Genomic DNA, 20,624 nt, shown 5'->3' on the forward strand with positions numbered 1-20,624 from the left:
GCATTCCTCATGATTTTAATTATATAGTTTTTTTTTTCCTACATTTGCTAAGTATTTCTGTTCCTTGAGACTCAACTCCATGAAGGAAGGGACTGTGTCTCTTTTTTTCATTTGTGTCACTTGCTGCTGGCACTGTAAGTGGCACGTGGTAGGCATTCAGTACATAATTTATATAAATGAAAATGCATGTGGTAGTCCCTGCAAGACCCCATATCCACAGGAAGAGACAACCTCTACTGCAATGCCAAGTCCTGCCCCAGAGGAACAAGAGAGTGCAGTGCTGGCTTGAGGAGTAGGATGGGAGGATAGTTTGGACTGGAGGTATCTGGGATAGTTTTATGGAAAAAAAAAATTTATAAAATACAGAAGAGTAAAAAGGAGAAAAGCTACTCACTGTCAGGCTCAATATTAGGAGACACCTGTTTTGGTAAATATCAGCCTTTTTCTTTAGAATAGAGATTACTTCATACTTTGAAATATTTCAGGAATACAGAAAAAATGTAGAGAATAATATAATTTCTGCCCAGCTTAGTAAGAATTTAACATGTGTCTGCTTTTCCTTCATATTAAAAGATAAAAATAATAAAATAAATCAACACAGTGCACATATAGCTGATGTTCTCTGTGGACCCCTCCCAGGTGCCACTGACCTATCTTCTTTCTTCTGCAGAAAAACCATCCTCCTCGAGTTGGTGTTGTCATTCCCCATGGCTTTATACTTACACTACATGTATAGGTATTTATAAACATATTTAGTTTGTGGATCTTGAACTTTGTACAGTATGATGATGTCATACTGTCTGCATATTTCTGCAGCTTGCTTTCTTCAGTTAACATTATGTCTGAGATGTGTTCACGTAGATGTGTGTAGCAGCAGTTCCTCATTTTTGTTGCTATCTGTTATTCTAGGGTTGTACTACAGTTTTTTATTCTTCCCTCAACGGGAGTTTTGGTTATTTCCGTGCTTTGTTATTAAACAATGTTGCTGGCAACATTGGGGTACATGTCTCCTTGTGTGCATGTTTGATACTTTCTGTAGGGTTTGTACCTACTCCTAGAGGTAGAATTACGGGTGCATAGGATATGTGCCTTCCTCGTCTGCACTAGATATTGCCAGGTCCTGCTGCAAAGTAGGTGTACAAATGCCCACCTTTAACAGCACTGTATGAGAGTTCCTGTTACTCTGTATCCTTGCCAAGCCTCAGCATGGTCAGACTTTAGAATTTTGCCAATTTGAAATATTTCATCTCCTTAGTTTCTAGTGAGTTTGAGCATGATTTTTTATGTTGATCTGGCTATTTCTGTTTCCTCTTTTGTGACTTGCCTGTTTGTCCTTGGCATGTTTTTCTATTGTATTGTTTTTGGTTTTTTGTTATATATGTTTAAGTCTTTATGTGTTCAGTTCTTTATATATCCTGGATACTAATCTTTTGTTGATATTTTACATTTCAAATATATTTTCCTAGAGGCTTATCTTTTCACTTTCTTTATGGTGTATTTTGTTGTGTATAAGATGTACGTTTTAATTAAGTCATACTTATTTGTTCATTTGTTCATTTGTGGTTCGTACTTTCTGTATCTTGTTTAAGAAATCCTTCCATACTTTGAGGTTATAAAGAGCTCCTGTCATGTTTTCTTCTAAATGTTGGTTCTGCTTTTCAGCTTCAGTCTCTAATCCACATGGGATTTATTTTTGTGTGTCAGTATGAAATACAGGGTAATTTTCATGTGAATAAACCAGTTAATAGCAGCCCATGTAGTCCACCGTTCCCCCTCACTGATTTGTAATGCCACCTTGTCATGTATTGGGATTGCCCACACACACGAGTTCTGTTTCATTGGTCTGTGATCTATTCCTGGGTCATTTCTACACTGTCTTAATTATTGTGGCTTTGTATTAAATCTTGATTGTCTAAGGCCCTGTGGGAAGAATCTTGCGTAGATGATCATGCTTGGAACTTAGGATCTGGAATCAGAATAGTGAGTGGTGGCATCAGAAAGTATGTGGACACGATGTTGTGGAGAGCTTTGAGGAGAACTTCAAGGGTACTCAGAAGGGGTCGCTGGGTGCTGTGGTGATGGTAGAAGCCACTGTGGATGTGACCTTTCGGCCATAGTCAGTGGTTTTTTCAGAGGTGGCTGAGGATCCTGGGATGTTACTTGTGCATTCCCTATAAACTTGTATATATACCGTATAGTTCTTCTAAAGACCTTTCTGTTAACTCTTCTTTAAAATGTTACCCTCTAAAAACCTCACCAGATGCTCCAAACTTCTATTACATCACAAAGCCTTTAGGAACTGGTTATTAGCAACACTCTTTGCTTCGTTGTTAAAGTCTTCATCTGAAAACTGGTTTTTAACATTACCATTTTCTTTTTCAGTTAATGTGACTTTTTTTTTTTTTTTAAGCTTTAGGCTTAATTTTTTTCCCCTACTTTGTGCTGAATTGAATCAGAAAAAAAAAAAGAGAGAGAGAGAGAATGCTATTTTTAAATGCTATTATTCTTTTGAAGAAAAGCCTCAGTTTAAAGTGTTTGTCTAAACCATGAGGGCTTTCTATCAACAGCGTTTGCTTCTACTAAGAATGAGTAACATGACCTTTTTCGATTTTAGAGAACGAGAGCAGATGTCACAATGCTCCAAATGTATGTCGTTGTCTTTCTTAGTTTGGTGGCATTTGAACTCTTGTTAAGTAGAACCGAGTTAGTAAGAATCAAACAACTTAGAGGAAAATGGGCTAGTAGATAGGTCATTAAGCCCTTAGAAAACCTCTGTTGTTTCTGAGATGTTTGAAAAAGAAGTATTAAATGAAATGCAGGATGGGGGAAAAAACCCTGAAAACCTTTTTTTTTTTTTTTGTCAAATTGAGAATGTCTTTATTCTCTTTGCAGACCATAAAAGTACTGGACTCTGTAAAAATTTTACACAATACAAAAGGGTATGGAACAGCACTCCCCAGTAGAAGTTTCTGCAATGACGGAAATGTTCTGTTGTGCTCTGCCCCAGACAGTAGCCATAAATACTTGAAATGTGGCTAGTGTAACTGTGCAGTTGAGTTTTTAATATTGCTTAATTTTAATTAAACTAAACTGAGGTAGACACCTGTAGCCAATAGCCGCTGTATTGGACTCTTACAGAGATACCAGTTATGTATTTTCTTGTCTCTCTCCACCCCCCGCCCCCGGCTCCCTCTGCCTTCTGCCCATTTCCTGTCTTTGTCTCTTGCCTTATCTCTTTTTCTCTCACCTTCTCTCTGTCTCTTTGGCCTGCAGCCAGTCACGTGCACACTTTCCCTGCCAGCCAGCCTACCTGCCACCCTCTCTGCCTGCCTCTGCCTGCCACTTTTCCATGCTTGCCGCATTCTTTCTCATAGTCCTGTATATACACATTCTGTTCAATAACGAAGGGTATCTACTTAGTTACATATCACAGACATTTTCTCTTTTCAGTACATACACCAAAACTATTGTCAGGCCGATTCCAACTCACGCCAGCCACATGTATGCCAGAGTATAACTGTGCTCCACAAGGTTTTCAGTGGCTGATTTTTTGAACGTAGGTTGCCGGATCTTTCTTCTGAGGCACCTCTAGGTAGACTCGAACCTTCATCCTTTCAGTTAGCAGCCCAACGCATTAACCGTTTGCACTGCCTAGGGACTGAGTACATGTAGGTCTGTCTTATTTTTTCAGCCATAGCATAATTCCAGTGGACTGACTGTACCTACATTTACTTAACTTACTAGTGGTTAGTAGGTTGTTTTCAGTTTTTCTCTGTAAGTATTTATTTTAACCACTACACTTTTCCTGCTGTATTTTTTTCCTGGTGTTCCTTGAGTACACTACTGATGTCCCCTGGGCTGGGTTGTTAGAAACCTGCCTTTCCTTTCATATTGACCTTCAGATAAAGACTCCACCAGAATCACTTGCCTGCAACCTCAAGGACCACATTGAGGGTGGAAGTCTTTTCACAGTGCAGTGATGTGGTTCTGACCACTTGCCGTCCAATGTGCTAAGGAGAAAGAGACTGGGATTTTTTGTTAACATGAGTGTTGCCAGCTGCTGTCTATCCAGACAGCTCGGCTGGGTGCAGTTGCCTCTACCATTCTTGAGGCCATCTTGGTGAGTGCGTACGTGGTGGCAGCACTAACCTCACATGCCGCGTAGGCTCTCTGGAGATGCCATCTTTGTTTCATGGTCAGAATCCCACCGGGGAGGAATACTTTGGGCTTGAGGTCTCTCTTAGTTTCAAAAAGAAATCGTAATTCCTGCCCAAGGTTTAATGGAAATCTTGGCCTAGCAGAGAGAACGGTCATGTCAGCCAAAGGGAGCAGCTAGGAGGAGAGACCTCGGAGGAGTGGAGGGTCATGCTGGGGAAGGGGGGGAGCGGGGAGCAGAATTTTTCTCCGGCTCACTCCTCACTTCTGTCCAGTTGGTATCCCCCAGAAATTTTCTAAAAATTCTGTCTCCATTCACCTGATAAAAACCCATAAATCCTTTTCTTTTTGGAGCATCCTGTTTACTGAAATTCTGTGTCATAGTTGCTTTTCTTGTTTGGTAAATGGTTTGCCATGCTTTAAATCTGTTTTAGGAAGTTTATAATATGCTGAGGTCACTTCCAAGTGATGTCCCAAGTGATGGTTAAAGGCCTTTAATCTTTATCTGAAAAAATATCTTCTTTAAGGATAATGATGTATTTATAGGAAATAATTAAAGTAATAAAACCAAAAACCAACCCATTGCCATTGAGTTGATTCCGATACATAGTGACCCTATAGGACAGAGTAGAACTGCCCCATAGGGTTCCCAAGGCTGTAATCTTTACGGAAGCAGACTGCCACATCTCTCTCACCAGGGCTCCTTATTCTTCTTGAAAAACAAAGGGTTTACAGAACACAGAAGCCTGAGTTGCCTTCCTCTTCATTAGTTAGTCATTTCCAGCACATAAATTGTAACCTTCCGTAGTTACTTTCAAGGACTACATTAAAATCCTGAATGTCTCTGGCTATTTAAGAAAGAGCTAAAGAGACAGATATGTAATAAGGAATAAAGAGTACATGGAGAGATTTTATTTTACTGATTGAACTTAAAAAAAAAAAAAAAGCAACGCTTTGGAACATCCTTATAATCCACTGAGATTGATGTGAGTACCTAATTTTTAAGGGGCCCTGGTGGCGCTGTGGTTAAAGCACTCATTTGTTAACTGAAAGGCGTATGGTTCAAACCCAACAGCTGCTCCACGGGAGAAAGATGTGACTTACAGCCTTGAAAACCCTATTGGGTGGTTCTGTAGGGTCGCTATGAATTAGGAATAATACCTATTTAAAAAAAAAAAAAAGATTTTGTTTTTTAGAAAAGCTCAATTTATACATATAGCCATATTATGTTGCCAAATACTTAGAAATTAGAATGTCTGTTGAATCCTAGATGTTAGAAAAAACAGTGCGACTATAAATGTTCATCTCAAGCTCTGTTACTTTGGGAGTTAACCTGTGTTATGCCTGTGTTAGAGAAATTTAAAAATCCCATCATCGTTTCTTCATCAGAATATTTCTGTATGTGTGTCAGAACAGTTGGTAGGAATAAATTTTATTTGGAAGTTTGAAGTATAATTAGAAAGTCAAGGCAAGCTAGAAATGAGGTTTTAAAAAAATTTTTTTTTAATAATTTTAATACTTTTTATGTTATTTCACATAATAGATGCAGGGAAGCAGGGAATGATGTAGACGGAATAATAACACTAATTGGCGACGTTTATTGACTACATACCATGTGACCAGAGCTCTGCTGTGCGCCTTGCATCCGTGAAATAAGTACAGTTGCACTCCATTTTCCACTAAAGGTCCTGAGGCTGTGAAAGGTTAAGTGGCTTGCCCAGCAGCTAAAAAATTTCAGAGCTGGAATTTGAACCCAAGCAGCCCGACAACAGAGTAGGAACTCTTCACCGCAGTTCTTGCTTGACAAGGTCTCCCATGAAATACGGGCTGAATAGCATGAAATACGGGCTGAATAGCATCACAGTGAGGTGAATACATCAGCCAGGAAACAACCAGACCTGGAAGTTAAGTCAACAAGGAATTCTTTTTTCTTTTTTTTTTAGTTTTTATTGTACTTTAAGTGAAAGTTTACAAATGAAGTCAGACTCTCATACAAAAATTTATAAACACCTTGCTGTATACTCCTAATTGTTCTCCCCCTAATGAGACAGCACACTCCTTCCCTCTTCTATTTCTTTTCGAGTCCATTTGGCCAGCTTCTGACCCTCTCATCTCCCCTTTAGATAGGAGATGCCAAAATAGTCTCATGCGTCTACTTGATCCAAGAAGCTCATTCTTCAACAGTATCATTGTCTGTCCCATAGTCTAGTCCAATCCCTGTCTGAAGAGTTAGCTTTAGGAATGGTTCCTGTCTTGGGCTAACAGAAGGTCTGGGGATCATGGCCTCTGGGGTCCTTCTAGTCTCAGTCAGACCATTAAGTCCAGTCTTTTTACAAGAATTTAAACAAGCAATTCTTGAATGTCTTCTCAGTGCCAGACATGATTCCAGGTACTTGACATGTCTCATTGAATTTGCACACTGCAAAGGAGATATTATTTGCGCCCATTTACAAAGAAGCTCAGGGAGGTTAAGTAATTTACCCATAGTCATGCCTCTTGTATCTCGAGAAGTTGGGATAGTGCTGACTAATGGCTTGTTAACACCAGTGTAAAGAAAGATTTGTATTAGCTTATTGATTTCTCTAGTTTGGTTCAGTTTAATCTTCTGCTCAATGACTAAGATAAATACACAAAAGGCAAGCAAATTTCAGATGACACAAAACTGAGAGAGTAAATATATTAGAGGATAGGACAATGTTCAAAACAGTCTTTTTGTTTTGATCTGCTTCCTTTTTGAAAAATAAGTAATGTATCTACATTTTCAAAGATAACACTGTAACAACACTACAAATCCACTTTGACCTCTGCCAGCATCCACTCCTTCACGATACCCCCTCCACACACACACAGGTTGAGAACTGCTGTACTACTTTCTCGTGTCTTTATCGAGAGGTTCATTTTAACAAAATTGAGTGTATTCTTCTTTCCCCCTTTTCTAATTCACTGTTTCACTTAGCAACATAACAGTATTACATAGAGAGCTTCCTCATTCTTTCTTATAGCTGCGTAGTATTATATTGTATGGATGTATAATAATCTCATTAGCCTAGCTCCTATCAGTGGTAACTTGGGTTGTTTCTAGTTGTTTGCTATTAGGAATCATAACTACAGTGGATAATCTTGTACAGTGTCATTGTTTTACATTTATTTTTAATTTGCTGGCTTTGGTGTACAGGTCTGAGGTTTGACAAGTACATGGAGCCATGTAACTACCACCACAACAAGAGACAAACAGTTCCATCACCCAAAAAATTGCCTTGGTTGCTCCTTTGTAACTACTTCTGCAACCACTGAGCTGTTCTTTGTCCCCGTAGCTTTGCCTTTTCCAGAATCAGACCATGTTGAAGGCCTTTGAGTATGGCTTCTTTCACTTAGCAAAACGTATTTGAGACGGACATTTCTCCAGAGAAGATGTACAGATGGCCAGTAAGCAATGGAAAGATGCTGAACATTGTTAGTTGCCATTGAATTGATTCTGACTCATGGCGACCCAATGTGTGTCAGAGTAGAACTGCTCCATAGGGTTTTCAAGGCTATGACCTTTCAGAAGCCTATCACCATGCCTGTCTCCCCAGGCGCCTTTCGGGGGTGGGGGTGGGGGGTTTGAACTGCCAACCTTTCAGCTTTAGTCAAGCACTTAACCCATTTGTGCCACCGAGGGACTCTTTCATTAGTCATTAGGGAAATGCATATCAAAACTACAATGAGATACCACTTCACAACTACTGAGATAGCTATAATTTTAAAAAAGGAGGATGTGGAGAAATTGGAGCCCTCATATAGGGCTGGTGGACATGTAAAATGGTGCAACTATTGTAGACAGCAGTCGAGCAGTTCCTCAAACAAACATTGAGTTACTATATGACCCAGCAATTCTATTCCTAGGTATATATACCCAAGAGAATTGAAAATATGTATCCTACACAAACAGTTGTGCACCAAGGTTCATAGCACAAAGGTTCTTAATTGTCACGAAGTGAAAACAACCCAAATATCCATCAACCAGTGAATGGATAAGTAAAATGTGGTACATCCATTCAATGAAATATTATTTAGCCCTAAAAAGGAATGTAGTACAGATACACGGTGCAATGTGGATGAACGCTGAAAACATGCTAAGCGAAAGAAGGTAGACACAAAAGACCACATATTGTATGATTCCATTTATAAAATTGTCCAGAATAGGTAAAATCCATAGGGACAGAAAGAAGAATAGTAGTTTTCCAGGGACAGGAGGGAGGGCTGAATCGGAAGTGACTACTGATGGATACAGGATTTGATTTAGGGGTGAGGAAAATGTTCTGGAATCAAATAGTGATGGCTGCATGCCTTGTGAGTGTACTGAATTGCGTACTTTAAAATGGTGAATTTATGGCATGTAAATTATATCCCAATTTTAAAAAAGAATACCTTATTCACAACTATAGTACAACTAATAAAATTTTCACAGGTGATTGAAATTGCCATTTTATAATATATGCCAAAGTGTGTTCAATGTAGAGAATTCACAGATATTTTGAAGGGCTGTGATAAAATCAAAATATGTGATTTCCTATTTAATTAAAGCTGTTAGAAACATATTTATGGTTGTACTGCTTGCTGGGGTGCTGTTACAAAACTCTCAAGGTGAACTATTATTTGTTATGTTACCTATTTGGTATGTACTCTGAGCTGTTGTTTCAGAGTTCAACATTAATGTATTTTGCATGAAATTTAAAAGTACTGAAATAATTTTAAACTTATAATCTGTATTAACAGATTCCAGAAAACTTTAAAAAGACTCAGCTGTCTAATTTGAGATGCTCTTGGCATCAGCATGGAACTTGAAGACGCTCTGTGGTACAGCCCCTGCCCTCCTCCTCCACCTAATCAGCTTGGTAGATCACCCGCTTTCTCCATTGCCTTTGTCCCCGGCGTCCTGAGTGATTATGGCTACAAGGCGACATTGAAATCTGCTGATGTGTTTCTGTTCTCACTAGTTGAGTTGTTTGCCAACCAAAAGCCAGCTGTATTTGTTCCTGAATTTGTTTACAGCAGTCGTAGTAGTTATTATAATTGTGTAGTTTAAGTATTTTACAAACTGATGAAATACAAGTGCAAAAAAAGTTAAATGTTTGAAAACATATTACTTTTTAAATATGCAGAATGCATACTGCTTAAGCAATCTACTGAGTAGAATATGGGTGAAAACAAAACAAAAAAAAATTGGGGTTAAAACTGTAAAAATGTAGATGCATTCTAGACTCAAAATCCTGTAAATTTTTGCTCCGCTTTAAGAAACAGAACCTGGAAATCATAGGCAGTGGTCGTTTATACCAGAAGCGCCACGGGCAACTACAGACAGATGACACATCCTCAGAGACGGACCTGTGTCAGACCTAGTGATCCTATATCAAAAGACTAGCTAAAAGATTGACATTTGTGGACTCTAATTTAAAAGAAGTTGTTTTAAGATTTATGCATATCGTTTTTAATGAGTCTTGAGTTTTTCTTTACCAACTAACTACCTGGCATGGCTGCCTCAGATGATTAACTCAGGGTTTCGTCTCTGGTTAAGTACAGAAGAGCACACTTGGGATTGTTGCTGAAAAATTCTGTTACAAATTAGGAAACTCATGGCCCCAGCTGTGCTCCTTCACTAGTCATGATGTCTTGAAGAAGTAAATCAAACTTCAGGGTTTTTTTATTGTTTTTTCGTTTTTGTTTTTTATGTATTTTGGAATGCTTTTGAATTTAGCACATTATCTTTGTTTAAATTTAAATTACGTTGATTCCTAATATCAAGAAGAGGTGTTGTTAGGTGCCTCAAGTCAGTTCCAACTCATAGCGACCCTACGCACAACAGAACGGAACACTGCCTGGTCCTGTGCCATCCTCACAATTATTGCTATGCCTGAGACCATTGTTGCAGCCACTGTGTGAATTAATCTCATTGAGGGTCTTCCTGTTTTTCCCTGACCCTCTACTTTACCAAGCATGATGTCCTTCCCCAGGGACTGATCCTTCCCGATAACATGTCCAAAGTATGTGAGACGTAGTTTTGCCATCCTTGCCTCTAAAGAGCATTCTGGTACTTCTTCCAAGACAGATGCGTGTTCTTTTGGCAGTCCATGGTATATTCGATATTCTTCGCCAACACCCCAATTCAAAGACGTCAGTTCCTCTTTGGTCTTCCTTATATATTGTCCAGCTTTCACATGCATGTGAGGCAATCGAAAACACCATGGCTTGTGTCAGGCACACCTTAGTCCTCAAGGTGGCATCTTTGCATTTCAACACTTTAAAGAGGTCTTTCAAGTCTATAAAGTGTTGAAATGAAGAAGAGGTAAGAGTTAGAAAACAAAAAGAAAAGGCTTCACCCATTTTAGTATCCTTTTCCTTCCTTTCCCTTTTCCTCTTCCTTTCCTCTTTCCTCCCTCCTCTTCTCCCTGCCTAAGAGATCTTGGAAATATATATGTTTTGTCTGTTAAATGAAAACATTTCTTGTTAAATCTGATTACAAACATTTAGTCGTTATAATTTAAAGATAAATGCTAATTATGCTTTGGCAAAATTAGAGTTTAATTTTTTTTTAGTATTTTATTGTGTTTTGATGAAAGTTTACACAGCAAATTAGGCTCCCATGTAACAATTTCAATGCAAATTAAGTGACAGTGGTTACATTTTTCACAATGTGTCAGCATTCTTATTATTTCCATTCTGGTTGTCCTCTTTGCATTAATCTAGCTTCTCTGCTTCCCCCTTACCTTCTCATCTTTGCTTTAGGGCGGATGTTGACCGTTTGGTCTCATATAGTTAATTTTTTTTTTAAAGCAGTATTCACAGGGGGTGTTGTTTATGTTATGAGCTGATCTGTTATTTAATTGAAAGGTGACTTCTGGGAGTGGTTTCAGTTCCAGGTTTAAAGGGTGTCTCAGGGCAACAGGATCGGAGGTTCCACTGGTCTCTACTGGTCCAATAAGTCTGGCCTTTTTTTAAGATTTTGAGTTTTTTTCTACATTTTTCTCCCATTCTATCTAGGACCATCTGTCTATTGTGTCTCTGGTCAGAACAGTTAGAAGTGGTAGCTGAGCATCATCTGTTTCTTTTGGTCTTGAGACAGATGAGGCCATGGTTCGTGTGGGCTGTTAGTCCTGTAGTTTCTTGAGTCTTTGATTTCCTTCTTTCTCTTTTGCTCCAGACAAGTAGAGACCAATAGTTAATATCTTAGATGGCCACTTTCAAGCTTTTAAGACACCAGATACTACTCATCAAACTAGGCTGTAGACCATAAACTTTATGAACTACGTTATGCAGTTAGCTGACCATGTTATCCCACGAGACTATGGTCTTAAGCCTTCAGATCCAGTAAACCAATTTTGTGAGGTGTTTGGTTATATCTAGGAACTGTCTGTAACTGTGCCCCCTTTTTGCTTTATTATATGTGTAATTATGTATGCAGTACAGACAAGCACGTATATGGCTATGTCTGTGGGTACACCTATACATGCACATGTATGTATACGCATACACCTTCCTATACACATATATGCATACTTATCTACCTGTGTCACCACACATATCGTTTTTGGTTGATATTGCTGTTGTCGCAAAATTGTATATGTTATAGCATTTACAAAAAATGTCCCTTAAGGCTATTTCCATGTTTTTGCTATTGTGAATAATACTGCAGTGAACATAGGTGTACATATGTAGAGTTTGTTTTTAACGCAGTGTTTGCTAAATATGGAAATCATTCCCATTTCAAATTAATTCTCCAATCCTTGTTCTCTGAGAGTCATTCATTATAAATAAACTTGGAGAAGGAAAACCCAATCGTTCAAGCTAAAATGACTTAGTTTTGACCATTTTACTTGCAGAACAGATAAAAATTTCTAAATGTTTATGTCTTTTATATAGTGATTTAAAAGCCACATGTATTTTAAAACTGCTAATTCAAATTTTTTATTTATAAATGAATCATAATGAATATTTCAGAACTGTTTACTTAAGTAGTAGAGTACCTATTTAGAATGCATCCTTTTGGAGGGTGTTGAATCTATAATTCGTTCCATGTTATGTTCATTTGAAACAAATTTACTGTAAACAAGGGGAAAAATTAATCATCACATTGACATTTTTAGAGCTGTAGCAGCCACTTGCAACATGGGGAACAGTTATATAACTTTTCTATACAGTGCGTTGTCAGTATTTGATGTATTTATAGTACATTTTTGTTATGTGTTTAATGGCTACACATAAAAAACCAACTGCTACAGATAACACTGCTTAGAGTTGTTTATTTGAAAGAATTTTAACCTAGTGTCAAAAAGATGTCCTGTTTATGTTTCTATGAACCTGCTACTGTAGATTTGATTTTCTTCTGGCCTGGAGTTGAATTCCAGTTACACTTTTAACGCGTTGCTAAAACCGAACAATAGGAGGAGCGTGTTCATTTACATCTGCCGTGAAGCAGGCATGACGTGCTTGCTGCTGTTTACAGCACTTACGTTGTAGTTGCCTGTTTGACAAGGCCATTACCTCCTTGAGGGATGGGGTTGCAAGTGATTTGACATTGGAACCCAGGAGCCCAGCCCTGTGCCTAATGCATATGGGCCTTCAGTACAAATGGTAAAGAAGTGTATGAATGGATCTTTTCACAACTTCGTCTTCCCCATCCCCACCATTCCCCCAACCCCCACATCTGTCTCTTCCAATTTTTTGCTCCAACTCATTTCCCTTTGGGCACATAAATGTCATGTTATCATGGAAGGAATATGGGCTCTGAAGTTAGACAGACCTAAATTTAAATCCTGGCTTTGATGCTCGTCAATAATCTTCTCACAGAAAAGTCATCAGGGTAAAATTAGGGAACACATAGAGTGAACTTAGTGCCAGGAGTAGAGATGCAGCAAATATACTTCCCTTTTCTTCCTTTCCTTTGTTATTAAATTAGGAAACTGGGTGCACAGGAGGTTAAGCAATTTGTCTGAAGTCAAATAGCTGTCTCACAAACCATACTCTTTTTTCAAAGCCCCTACCTAGGGGACCTATGTTGTTATTGTTGGGTGCCCGCGAGTCCATTCCGACTCATACAGCCTCCCTGTGGCAGAATAGAACTGCCCCACAGGGTTTCCTAGACTATAGTATTTACGGGAGCAGATGGTCAGGTCTTTTTCCTAAGGAACCGCAGGGTGGGTTCAAACCACCTACCTTTTGGTTAGCAGCTGAGCACTTAACCGTCGTGCCACCAGGGCTCCTTAGGGGACCTAGCCAAAAACAAAAAAACCTGTTGCTATCGAGTCAATGACAGAGTAGAACTGCCCCATACGGTTTGCTAGGAGCGCCTGATGGATTCGAACTGCAGACCTTTTGGTTAGCAGCCATAGCACTTAACCACTATGCCACCAGGGTTTCCTAGGAGACCTGTAGTTTCTCAAAATGAACAGTCCTCACCTTCCCCTCACTATTCATCCCTGACCTGTGTAATGATACCAGCAGCCTTTTGAACCCCCAAATCTAGAAACCTCAGTCACCGTCATTTCTTTACCTTTCCAATGAGCCAGTCATCAAGCCTTTACGTTTTGCCTCTTAAATCTTACATGAATTCATTCTCTTTTCTACGTTTCTGCTATCTTAACTCAGTCCCTTTACCATGTCGTCGTTAGACTTCATCAGTATTGGCTTTTGCCAGAATTATCTTTCTAAAATACAAATCTAATCACATCACTATTTTTTAGGGTTCATAATTACAGTTGCGCTTTAATTTCCCACCTTAGCCTTAACTTCTACCACTCCATCCATGCCATCTCTCCACTAGCCCCCGTCAAGGTTTTTGCTCTTATCTGATAACTGTTCATGCTGCTATGTTCTTACTGATGAGAAGAACTCTTGTGCCTGGCAAACTCCGACTCATCCTTGAAGATTTTCCTAACTTACCCAACAGAATTAGACATTCAATTCTCTAGGGTCTCCTAGCACCTTGCACCTACCTGTATTGTACTGTTTTTCATATATGCTGTTATAATTTGCTTGTTTTCTGTTCTCGCTCCTTGACATGAGTTTATCCCCTCTATAAAATGATAGGATTCCACTAGATGAGTGATTCCCAAGCAGGTTACACTTTAAAATCACTCTACCCCGGACCAATTGTATCAGAATCTCTGGAGATGGGGGCCCCCAGCATCAGAGTTTTTTTTTAACCCCCTCAAATGATTATTGTGCAGGTAGTCCCCAGCTTAACGACGGGGTTCCATTCTGAAGACTCCATCATAAGTCAGTTCTGACTAAGTTGGATACCTCATTTTTTTTTTTTTTTTTAGTTTTCATTTTTAGTGCCCTTTATTATCGGTATCTTAATGTATCTAATCTTTGTCTTTTGAGATTGGAAACATGACATATAAATTTACAGATATATTTTAACATTGTATGTAGTGATCTGTATGTTTTTACATTGTATATATAGTTTAACATTGTATGTAGTAACATTGTATGTTGGAAACCTCAGTGGCTTAGTGGTTAAGAGCTAAGGCTGCTAGCCAGAAGGTCGGCAGTTCAAATCCACGACAGGCTCCTGGGAAACCCTATGGGGCAGTTCTCCTCTGTCGTATAGAGTCGTTATGAGTTGGAATTGACTGGACAGCAGCAGGCTTGGTTTTTGTTTTTTTGGTATGTTGTACATATTGCTAATGATAAGCTGTACCAAAAAAACTCTGACAGCCCTAAGTAGCTCATCACAACTCGAATATGTTGTAAGTCAGGGACTATCTGTATTATAAAACTAGCGGTGTATTTTGTTTATGTAACAAAATAAATACATTTAATACTGAATTCTTAATACCCTTAAGAAATTTCATTTAGAATAGGATAATAAGAAATACCAATATGTTATTAAGAAATATTTTAATATATACTATTGACAATTTTGTTCTTACACTAGTAAGTACATCTCGAACTGTAGCATCAGATGCTTAACAAATTGCCGTCCAGGTGTTTTGGGGGAAGAACAAAGAACAGATAACATAAAGTAACCCAGGATTGACATCATTAATTTACCTAATCCAGTAGCACGAAGTTCTGTTTCTCCAAAGTGCATTTGACTTGAAAATTTGGTCTTGTTTGATCATAGGACTTAAGGATATACCATAGTTTTACGCAAATGATGCACACTTTGTACGTTTGTTTGCCAACCACACTCTCCCCCATGAGGTATTTTCGTAAGCACCACCATGCCAATTTTTTTTGTGTGTATGTTGCTGTAAAAAACAGCGTAGCACATTTATGAAAATATCTCATGGGGGGGTAGCATGGTTGGCAAACATATGTACAAGGCACACGTTATTTGTGTGAAAATACAGTAAATACTTTCAAGTGTAGGGGATTACTTTGGGTGTATGATTAACTTTGTCTTTGAACTTCTTGATCCAAGTCTGCTGTTTTATCTTGTTTGAATTTAGAAATTTATTTTCACTGGCTGTTAGCCAGGTGTTTTCCTCTTTGTATTTCAGTGGAGCTTTACAGGTAGGGACAACAGTTTTACTATCCTAAAACATTATTTGTTGCGTATATTTGGATAATCTGCATTTGGCCAATTATGTATTAAACTTTGATGTTTGTCAGTGATACCCTCTGAACTCTTTGATTACTTTGAGTCTCTTGTATATAGCAGTGATTGTATGTCATCCCTTTCCCTAGAATTCCATGTAAATTAATTATTATGGGCAGTAAGATCCAGTGGAAAGAGATTTGGCTTTGGACTTACATTTGGTTCAAAATAAATGTTAGCACTAATTTTTGGACAACCTTAGCCCAATAGCCTAGCATTTTTTTTTAAGTATAAATTATTAATCTTGATATTATCTTCACTCTATTCAGAAAAAAATGAATGAAGAAATAGATGAACAAATGAAAGTGTGATTCCTCTTTTTTTTTTTTTTCTTTTTCCTTGTCTCTGGTAAGATAATATCTGACAGTGAAATGGCTTGATTTTTGAGAGCAGAAACTATATCCCAGGTTAGTCCAACTAGTATTGTGCCATGCTTTTACTTAATGCTGGATAAATGTTGGATTAGTTTCCCTTTGGAATGTAATATGTTATTGGGATTTGTAAGGTGTTAACATCATACTAACATTAATAACGTATTCATTCTATCAAATTTGGACAAAATAATATTTGATCCTGGGTCTTCCAGTTAAAGCTAAAATGATTGCTTTACTTTCATAACTAAATTATGACCCAGTGAAAGAATCAGTTCCAATGCCATTTCTTCAAAATCTCAATTAGAGACTACTGGACAGAGAGTGTTTCTTTATGTTTGATGTTGGATTTCAGTTTAAAAAAATTAGCAAGCAGCTAAGAAGACTTTAGGTGGGAGCATGCAAATTTTGTAGTAGAATTTCAGAAGATATAGTCTGTAATCCATAAAAAAAATTCATGAATAATAAGTTACATTTTTTTGAGCACTTACTCTTTTCCATTGCTACATTTTATAAAAAATTTTCTTAGCTTATAATTTTCTTAATTTGTAGAGATGTGTAGGAGTTTAAGGTGAGCATAATGCCAACACATAATGGGTTGAAAAAAATTCTTTAATATGAAGAACAGATAATACTGTATGAAAATGTTTTAATATTGTATGCATAAAGGATTTTCCAAAACATTATCACTAATGTGCAGAGTTTGTACATTTTTTCATGATAAGGGTATTATGGTACTTGTAACTTAGAATAAATCTGGTGTGAATAGATTTTATTTCGTATGAATGAATACTTTGAAATAAAAATTCATAGTTTTGAAAATATCTGACAGTCATATTTTAATATTCCATGGTGAAAGAAATCGTTTTACATGGAAATTCACCCACCTAAAACTACTTTTCTCTTCTTTTTTATTTTATTGTGGTATACCTAACACATCTTTTTAAAATCTGTCTGATATTAATATACTCATTCCAGACTTTTTGGGCTTACTGTTTGTATTCTTTATCTTTTTCCTTCCATTTACTTTCACCCTATTTGTATCTTCATACTTAAAATATGTCATTTGTAGGCATACTTTTTTTAAAAACCCACTCTGCCACTCTTGCCTTTAATCAGATTGTTTAACCCATTTACATTTAATGTAATTATTGATAAAGTTGGATTTAGGTCTACTATTTTACTATTTGTTTTTCCATATGTCCTGTCTCTTTTTGGGTTCCTTCCTCCTTTACATCTTTTGGGTTGAGTATTTTTATAATTCCATTTTGATTTCTGTAGGGGCTTTTCAGCTATAACTCTTTGCCTTTTTTTTGTTTTTTTTTAGTGATTGTTCTAGGGATTACAGTATGTGTCCTTAGCATCTCAGTCAACTTAGAGTTAAAATTGTATTACTTCCCATAAAATGTCAGTGCCTTGCAACCATATAGGTCCATTTACCCCTCCTTCATCCTTATGCTATAGTTGTCATATATAGCACATCTGCATACGTTATTAACCCTACATTACAGTGTTATATTTGTGCTGTGAATGGTCATATTAAAGGAATTGAGGGAAAAGCTAGTCTTTGATATTTATCTGCATGTTTTGTATTTCTGATGCTCTTCATCTCTAAGATCAAGTTTTCCTCTGATATCACTCCTCTTAAGCCTGAAGAGTTTCTTTTAATAGACAGTGTGTGTGCTACTGATGACCAGTTGTCTTACTTCTCTTTTATCTGAAAATGTCTTTACTTTGCCTTCATTGTTCATGGGCATTTTCCTTGGATATAGAATTCTGGAGTTACAGTTGTAGAGACTCTGGATTCTGTTAAGTTCTTTCACAAGGCTTCATCTGCTTCTCACTTATCAACTGTCCTGGTATCCAACATTTTCATTTACAGCAATGGTAAAATATCTACTCTCGTACTATTTTGTGTATTAACAAGACGGCGGGCATAGCAGCAACAGCTGCAGAGCATCCCCTCCCTTGAGGAATATCTCCCGGTGGCCTCTGGGGAGTTGGGCTGTGCTGCCCAACACCACTGCTCCCTCCTGCTGGTGGGGGCACTGCACGGGGCCGGTTTCCTCTGTGGTCACAGCATCGAGGCAGTGGCTGCCTGTTCTGGCTTCCCAGCTCCTATGTGGCATGAGGCCCTGCAGCTCACAATTGCTGTGGGGTGGAAAGGGAGGAAAGAGGCATTGGAGAGGGCATTTGGAAGAAATGCGTGCGAGTTTAATGACATCCCAAAGTAAGCTGAACTGGACCTGAAGCCTCTGCCTTGACAGAGTTGAGTACTTCTCCAGCCTCCCAGCACCCTCAAAAGAAGCCCTGAGCCTCTGTGACTCACCAGGCCTGGAGAGCAGAGCAGGCTCCAGGATTGTGAATGCAGGGCTTGCGGGAATGAGAGTAGAGCCCTCAAGGTGGTTTTAGGAGGCAAGAAGCTCTGACCCAGCGCAGGAGGAAGGTGAAGTGGCTAAGCCGTGGGCCCCCAGTCACACAGCCCAGCTTTATCCAGCTTTGTCTCCTCTAAGCCTCCTTCTCTGCAGAAGAATAATGTGTAACTGGACTTGTCACAGGGATAAGCACATCAGTAAATCTTAGCTCTTATTATTTCTATGTTCATATTTTGTAAACTAAAAAATTCAGACACACAGATTGAAGACAGAAAAAAAAATTCTCTGTTTTTGTATAATGCCAATTTTCACATATCGATCTGGTCTTTGGAACCTAACCACGCTGATAAGTGAGGAGTAGGTGTATTTTTGTTTTGTTTTAGCAGGCAGTGAACTTTGCTGAACTCAAACAATAAGCTCTCTATTTCCTACAGTGGGCAGTAGCTGAAATCTCAATTCAGTTCTTTTTGCTTTAGCTGGACTACTTGGAGTCTGCCTTGCACTTGTGTAGTTTAGAGGTCAGCCAGGGATTTGGGCAGAGTTTATACGCAGAATTTAGGGCAACCCCTCTCTTAGTCTCTCCTCTCTGGGGACAGAATAGAAAGTCAAGAAATATATCCACGTATACATGGTCAACTGACTTTCAACAAAAGTGCAAAGAGTTCAGTGGAGAAAAATACGAGTCTTTTCAACAAATGTGCAGGGTAATTGAATGTCCATATGTAAACAAAACAAAAGCAGAAACTTTGATCCAAACCTCAGAGCATATACAAAAATTAACTCAAAATGAATCATAGACTTAAGTGTAGAACCTAAACTATAAAATATCTAGAAGAAAACATAGGATATAATGTTTGTTACTTCGGGTTAATCAAAGATTTCATAGCCACAATACCAAAAACACTATCCATACAAGAAAGAAATTGATTAATTGGACATCACCAAATTGAAAACGTATCTGTTCTTCAGAAAATTACTGGTAAGAGCATTTTTAAAAAGCTGTGTTGTTATTGTTAGGTGCTCTCGAGTTGGTCCCAACTCATAGTGACCCTATGTATATCAGAACTAAACACTGCCCAGTCTTGTACCATCCTCATAATTGTTGCTGTGTTTGAGCCCATTTTTGCAGGCACTGCGTGAATCCATCTCCTTGAGGGTCTTCCTCTTTTTCACTGACCCTCTACCCTACCAAGCATGATATCCCTCTCCAGGGACTGGTCCCTCCTGATAATATGTCCGAAGTATGTGAGACAAAGTCTCACCTTCCTCACTACTAAGGAGCATTCTGGCTGTACTTTTTCCAAGACAGATTTGTTCATTCTTCTAGCAGTCCAGGATGTATTCAGTATTCTTCACCAGTACCATAATTCAAAAGCATCAATTCTTCCCTGATCGTCTTTATTCATTGTACACCTTTCGCGTGAGCTTGAGGTGATTGAAAATACCGTGGCTTGGGTGAAGCTCATTTTAGCCCTCAGGGTGACATCTTTGCTTTTTAACACTTGAATTAAGAGATCTTTTGCGGCAGATTTGCCCAGTGCAATAGGTTGTTTGATGATTGCTGCTTCCATGGGTGTTGATTGTAGATCCAAGTAAAATGAAATTCTTGGCGACTTCAATGTTTTCTCCATTTATCGTGATGTTACTTATTGGTCCAGTTGTGAGGATTTTTGTTTTCTTTATGTTGAGATGTAATCCATAAAAAAGCTGTAGATTGGAATAAAATATTTGCAAGCACATGTCTAATAAAGTACTTGTGTCCAAAATCTGTAAAGAACTCTCAAAATTCAATAATAGTAAAACAACCCAATTTAATGAATGGACAAAAGATAAGATCAGATACTTAAGAAGACGTATGGGTGGCAGATAAGCACATTAAAAGGTATTCAACATTATTAGTCATTAGAGAAATACAAGCGAAAACTGCAATGACAAACCACTATAAAGCTATTAGAATGGCTAAAATTAAAAAGACTGGCCATGTTAAGTGTTGGGGAGGATGTGGAGTAACTGGAACTCTCATACCCTGCTGGTGGGAATGCAAAATGGTGCTACCGCTTTGCAAAACAGCTTGTCAGTTTCTTAAAAATTTAAACACATACCTGCCATGTGATTCAGCTATTCTACTCCTGGTTTTAC

The 20,624-nt window shown here is 38.2% G+C and overlaps 1 protein-coding gene across 3 annotated transcripts in view; it reads left to right on the forward strand.

The window, feature by feature from the left end:
• Positions 1–20,624, forward strand: part of MRTFB (myocardin related transcription factor B) — a 213,420-nt gene that overhangs the window by 62,955 nt on the left and 129,841 nt on the right. For 2 of the 3 annotated variants that reach the window (XM_064295613.1, XM_064295614.1), the window contains exon 2: positions 8,914–9,032. The exons of the other annotated variant lie outside the window; for it this stretch is intronic. In XM_064295613.1, coding sequence (XP_064151683.1) covers positions 8,955–9,032 — 78 coding nt within the window. In that variant the 5' untranslated portion in view covers positions 8,914–8,954. The remainder of the gene's footprint in view (positions 1–8,913; positions 9,033–20,624) is intronic. 3 annotated transcript variants of the gene reach the window in all.

This window comes from Loxodonta africana, chromosome 12 (genome assembly GCF_030014295.1).
Source record: "Loxodonta africana isolate mLoxAfr1 chromosome 12, mLoxAfr1.hap2, whole genome shotgun sequence".
NCBI lineage: Eukaryota > Metazoa > Chordata > Mammalia > Proboscidea > Elephantidae > Loxodonta > Loxodonta africana.